At 45.6% G+C, this 6724-nt stretch overlaps 1 protein-coding gene across 1 annotated transcript; it reads left to right on the top strand.

Annotated features, from left to right (window-relative positions):
* Window positions 1-34: 34 nt before the first annotated feature.
* On the top strand, window positions 35-6084 carry LOC129849467 (uncharacterized). Its single transcript, XM_055916292.1, has 3 exons — window positions 35-4114; window positions 4259-4334; window positions 4455-6084. The coding sequence occupies exons 1-3, from the start codon at window positions 671-673 to the stop codon at window positions 4559-4561; spliced, it is 3627 nt and encodes a 1208-aa protein (XP_055772267.1). The 5' UTR covers window positions 35-670; the 3' UTR covers window positions 4562-6084.
* Window positions 6085-6724: the final 640 nt, after the last annotated feature.

The following is a 6724-nucleotide window of genomic DNA, read 5'->3' as shown; positions in this document are numbered from 1 at the left end:
ACCACCTGCTAAACTACGATCTGCTAAACCACAATCTGCTAAACCACCACCTGCTAAACCACCACCTGCTAAATTACAATCTGCTAAACCACCTACTGCCACTGACTACTCTGGAACCTTATCTGCTGTGGTAGGTCGTGGGCATGTCATCCCTGTCAAACTGACCTTGGCCCCTTTCTCCTCCTTACTCTCCAGCGAAGAGACCAACACCAACCTCCCCTCCAGCAGCCGCCCCTCCTCGTGCTCTATCAAGCTTTTAGACAGTAGGAGTGACATTCCTTGCTCCCTGGCAGTGAGCTCTATTTCAACAGTTCCTGGACATGACTCTAGCAGCAGCCCTGTGCGGGAGAATCAATTTGCTACTGAGGTCTCGTCGATCTGCCTCAGCCAAGATAGAAATGGCCAAGGAGGGAGTGTGACACCTCCAGCCCCTTTGGATGTTTCCCTCTCCTCCATTATTGAGCAGGCTGGCGAGCTTGTATGTTCCGTCATCTCCAAGTCTTTAGCAATTGTGGAGGCGCGGTCAAGTGTGAATGGTGAGGAGGGCTCTCCATCTCCCACCACAGTCTCCCATTCTCCTACAAGGGTGTTTGTCAGCCACTTAAGGAGTAGCCCACTAGGTGAGGACCTTGTAGATTCAACACTTGCGGATGTTATCTCTGTCCTGAAAATGGAGGGAATTCTTTCCTCCTCTCCGACTTTGGAGGAGGAGCTGCTTGATCTCTCCTCCAGTTGTTCTTCATCATCCAGCGAAACACTGCAATGTGTGTCTGTTGGCCCTCTTGGCGGTGGGTCGGAGACGTCCTTCAAACTTCTTGGGGGTCGTACTCTGAGTATCGCCACCCCAACGGCCCATGTTATCACAGAGGACTTAGAAGTCTACAGTGATGAGATCATTGACGAAATCCTTATTATAATGAGGACCAAAAAAGATGATGACAGTGGAAGTGACGTCTCTGGTGCATCAACACCATGCAGCACACCAGCACCACAGAGCCGGTCCTCTTCTGCACTGAGGGGAGTGCTTCCCCATGACAGGAGGATACTCAGCACAACACTGCTTGGAATCCAGAACACACTAGACAGTGATCACCTCTCAGAAGAGTGCTCCATCTCACCACAGGACAATGCCAGGGTCCTGGAGATGATAAAGTTGCTGCAGAGGTGCCTTGAAGGGACACCCTCAGAGTCCTCCATCCATATCACAGATGTGGCTTCACCCTTGGGCTTTCCTCTCCCTGTATCTATCCATGCTGTTCAGTCGTGTGTATTTGCCACTGACAAAGACCTGAAGGCAGAAAGAGTGAAGGGAGTCTTTGAAAGCCTGAGATCCCAGTTTATGAGCTACTCCATCAAGCCTGTGAGTAACATCATTACCAGGGCAACAACAAAGATGGCTACCTCCAATCAGGTTAGTTTAGAGACACTCCAGGCAGCATCAGCAAAATCATCTGCTGTGGCTCAGAACGTTATTAGTTCGGTTTTATTTCAAGTTGCCAAGGTGTCCTGCTCTGATGACTTAGAGAGTCTGGGTGATCATCTCAGATGCCCCTCAACTTTGACCAGAGTTCTGACACCTTTGACCTCAGAGAAAGCTACACTGACACCTGCTGTTCTGAAGATCAGAAGGGAGATGTGTAAGGAAGTGGCCACCGAACTCCAGAGTTTCTTGATCAAGGAATCCCTTACTGGCACCCAGACACCATCCAATGGACATGCTTGCACTTCTGGTTCTGCCCCAAGGGAAGCTGTGCGGGACATCCTGAGGAAAACCAAAGAGGAGGCTTCCAACAAAAGCCTGAATAATATTTTCTCTGTTAATTTGGATGAGCGGCTCACAGACTCCATTGCAGATGCCTTATATCCAAAGCTGCATGACACATTGGAGTCCAAGAGAGAGCTGCAGGCTTCTTATTACAGCTCCCAGATCAGCTGCAGCCTCAGCCCCTTCGAAGTTGAGAGCAGCCTAGAGCTCCAGGAGTTCACTGACCCACTATCTGAGTCAGTATTGTGTCTCCTGGATAGGACATTTGGAGATAAAGCTCAGAACTTAAAGACAGGCGGGGGTGTTTTACAATATGTCACAGACCCAACCTATAAGAAGCTTTTGATTGGACCCCACACCAACGACGTGAATGTGGTTGTGCACACGATTGCAGTAGAGGAGTTGCCTGTTGAGGGTTGTATTGCGCAAAGTGAGGCCATTCATGGCCTTCACAAGAAGCAAGAGTTACCTTCCAGTGGCAGAGGGAATGAGACTCAGAGCCCTACTAATTGCCTGCTGGAGGGTGTAGTGGGAAAACTGGTACGGAAGATGCTATTTCAGGGCCTTGACGTCCCTGAGGTACCCATGAACGACAGCCGCTCTGAGAGCTTTAAGCTACAGTATGAACTGGTTGCGAAGCTTTGTCCTCTGATGGTAAGGACAATCATGGCTACAACCATAGCCAATCAACCACCTACTATTCAAGAAGCAGTGATGTCATCCGAGAACATCCATGTGAAAGAGCTGTGTGAGGCAGGTATCAAACCTCTCAAAGAGAACCATGTACCCAATGACTCTGAGACAAACATCATGGTCAGAAGGGCTTTGAGTGAAATTGAATCCTGTATGATTGAGAACTCCGACAAGGACTCTCCCAGTCTACATTCCACACCAGAGGTGGTTGTAGACCTGATCACCAAGCTGCTTCATGGGTATGAGCTTGACTCAGAGGACTTTGCATCACCTGTGTCATCCCCAACCACCACTCTCTCTGATGTGGCAATGGACATGGTGGTTTCTGTCCTTCGGGACATGTCCGATTCCCCAGACGTTCCCTCAGCATTGGAAATGACCAAGGATCTCAAGACGCCGTACTCCCGCCCCTCAAGTGCAAGGATTGTAAGTGCCCTCTGCAGAGAGCTGGAGGAGCACATGGGCTCTCCTGATGCTCTGAGGCGAGCTTTGAGCCGCGGCAGCGGGGAGATGACAACAGCCATTGCGAGTGCAGTCACCAGGGAAGTCAACCGTCTGGGTTCAATCGTACCCAAAGTCTCTGTCCGGCCGCTCTCCTCAGACATCTGCCTAAGGACAGACCAGGACAAGGTCATGGTTAAGAGCCGATGTGGCTCGGCTGAGGTGAAGGCATCCCAACCGGTGTATATTATTGTTCACGTAGAGGCGGTGATGGATATCATTGTCCGGCTGCGGTCTCTGATTGTTCCTCGGACCCAGGATAAACTGGCCAGCTGGACCCTAGTTGAGGATGTGACCAACAAGCTGTCCAGTGCTCTGTGGGTGAGGGTGACTAACAGGTGGAGGGAAGCAAATGTCTGCCTGAAGGCAACAGACATCTTTCAGCTGGTGCTGTCTGTGCATAGAAAGTTGATGCAACGCTATGGCACAGAGGAAGCCCTACAGAAGATACTGTGCCACAAGGCACCCAAGCTGCACAAGGACATTGTCTGTCTTGTCACGAACGCAATTATGGATGCACCATCCAAACTTCAAGGCACCAAAAATCTGGAATCTACACTCAACTTGAAAGAATTGACAGCCTTGTTTAATGAAATGACAACCCGTCAATCTTTGAATAAGAAAGCTGAGCAGAGCAGCATCAAGACTGAGATTGAACAGCCGGAGTGGTCCACTGTGGAACAAGTGACATCCGGTTCCAGCAGCTTCATTAGGGAGCTTATATTAGAAGAAGTCCTGATGAAGCTTGTCAAGAAGATATGCCGTATGCCAAAAAGGACCAACAAACATCAGCGCATCCAGATCAGTGATCTGGTGACTGAGCTGATCCGATTGTTCGATGATGAGGTGGCCAAATATCTGATTGAGGAAATGGGAAGCCAGCAAAAAAGTTTCAATTCTAAGATGACATCGAAGCTGGCAGATGCCATCTACACTGACCTTGGGAAGGTCAAGCGTTTGAAACGCTCCTTGAAAATTGACGATTTATTTGAGGATCAGGAGATGCTTTCCATTGTCTCTGTCATTGTTTCCCACAAGCTACTGGCCATCTTGAAACCCTCAGTGCCCAGCGAGACCTCAGACCTTGAAGACTCATGCAGTGATGATGTGGAGGATGTGGAATCTGAGGGGGTGCATTATGCCACCGGCAGAAAGGTAAGACAAGCTCCGATTACTCTTGAATGGTCATTGGTTGTGCTTTTTGATATCGGCACCGGTAAATATAGTTGTATAATTATAGGAATATGTAAAGGAAGTGAAATTGATGTTTAATTGTGCATCCTTGAATTCTGATCACAGTCCAAGAGGAGCATTGTCCTTAAAGACACTACAGACCAGCCAGATATGTACATTGCTGTGGATTCTCCACCTATGAGTGAGTATTCCTGGGGGGAAATGTTCTTATGGGACAATTATATATAAAGAAGTAATAAATTGTTGTTTTATCAGATAAATGTCCATCTGAAATTCTTACATATTTTCATCTTCTTGCCAGTTAAATTATCCAAGATGAGGAAAGGCATCCGGGGCTTCTTCTGGGGAGTCCAGAAGGCCTGGAAACGCTTGGTCACCTGCAAGTCCTCTGGGTCCTCTGATGGGTAGCCTGGATGACGTGCAGCCCATGTCAGTTGCTTTTGCCAGGCTACATCTGAGGAGGACACCACAACTGGCCTCAATACAACATTTTTATTTTTGTTGTTCATATCTGTTTTCATTTTGAGTCCCCTAATGCTGCTATATTTGAACCAGGCTGTCAGTGGACTAGCTTACCATTAGTTTATACTCCTTAAGGAAGATCCACTATAGGCTACTCAACACCAGAATTCCATCTGGGTCTTTTAATCCTTTATTAGCTCCCACTCCTGTAACTAGGAATGTGAGCTTCTAAATGTCATTGAGACATCTACAGCTTCTCCTGTGATTAGGAAGATAAGATAAGAAGCCCAACCAATTGACTAGATGTGCTGTACATCTGATGCCCTCTCCCTATTCTAATCATTGATCCACGTCCATTGCAGCCTCTAAATTTGATGTAGATATTTAGCCTAAATTAAAAAATGACAAGGAGGATAGGCCGACAGCAGCTTCTACTCTTACGATTAGGAAAGTGGTGCTAAACTTTTTGGGCTTTGAGGAACTATGTATTTTATTTTTCAATCACTTTTTTTATGGTACTTTTTAATAGTTGTTTTAATAAACCATTTGTATTGCAGATTTTGATTAATATTGTATCTTTTATAATTTTAATTTAGGTATTCATTTGATGACGTGGGACTAAAGCGTAGTTTATACCCTACATACATACACAATAACTTCAAGCAGCTACACAAAAAACACTCTACACAAGAACGCAGGATCAGCATTTAGTGAAGCGTTCTTGTGTTGCACACGAGGGGTATGAACTAGGCTTAGTCATTTTATGACTTCTATACGGGTATATAATGGTATCCATAGTGCAGTATTAAGATATTCATTATGGAGCTTTATATTATAGTAGAAATAATGTAAATGAATATAAGTGAATTGATGCATGTCAACTTGATGGTGATATTTGTTTGCTCAACAAAAGCTATATTGGTGTTAGACGGTCTGAAGTTGCCTGACATTCAGGTATTTATTTAACTGGCACGGCCCTGAAAGAGGTAGAAAAGACCTCAAGATGGCGACAAATATCTTCTATCAGAAAATCAAATCAATGTATTTATCACATGCGCTGAGTAGAACAGGTGAAATGCGTACTTACATCTTCCTCTAACTCTGCCTTGGCAGAGAAGGGCTTGATGAATCATATACAGTATATTGAATTCAGAGTTTCTAGTGTGAAATACAACAGTGCTGTCTGACAAATTAATTAGCAGTATTAAAGCAGTGTAATATACACTGAGTTTACAAAACATGAGTGCTCTTCCCATGACATAGATGGACCAGGTGAATCCAGGTGAAAGCTATGATCCCTTATTGATGTCACAGTGTAGAGGAAGAGACAGGTTAGTGAACGATTTTTAAGCCTTGAGACTATTGAGACATGGATTGTGTATGTGTGCCATTCAGAGGGTGAATGGGCAAGACAAAGTATTGAAGTGCCTTTGAACGGGGTATGGTAGTAGGTGCCAGGCACACCGATTTGAGTTTGTCAAGAACTGCAATGCTGCTGGGTTTTTGACGCTTAACAGTGTCCCGTGTGTATCAATAATGGTCCACCAACCAAAGGACATCCAGCCAACTTGACACAACTGTGGGAAGGATTGGAGTCATTACATTTAAGTCATTTAGCAGACGCTCTTATCCAGAGCGACTTACAAATTGGTGCATTCACCTTATGATATCCAATGGAAAAACCACTATACAATAGTGCATCTAAATCATACAATAGTGCATCTAAATCAACATGGAGTCAACATGGACCAGCATCCCAGTGGAATGCTTTTGACACTTTGTAGAGTCCATGCCCTGACGAATTGAGGCTGATCTGAGGGGAAATAAAGGGTGCAACTAAATATTAGCAAGGTGTTCCTGATGTGTTGTGCACTCAGTGTATATACTTCAGGTTGTATATATTTGAAGTTACCGGAGCTTGTGAGTCTTACGGCCAGCTGCATTATTCCTGCATGTATTCTGCATCCGGAACCGTGAAGCCTGGCACGCGAGTTTAGTATGATGTGACATATGATATTTATGCACCACATGTTAATGTGACTACTCTATGTTTGCCTAACTTGGGGAGACAAAGAAAGTAATACTTACTTTCAGAAGAGGACTTAGACA

Source organism: Salvelinus fontinalis, unplaced genomic scaffold (assembly GCF_029448725.1).
Source record: "Salvelinus fontinalis isolate EN_2023a unplaced genomic scaffold, ASM2944872v1 scaffold_1472, whole genome shotgun sequence".
NCBI lineage: Eukaryota > Metazoa > Chordata > Actinopteri > Salmoniformes > Salmonidae > Salvelinus > Salvelinus fontinalis.
This window is presented reverse-complemented; position numbering and strand designations above follow the sequence as displayed.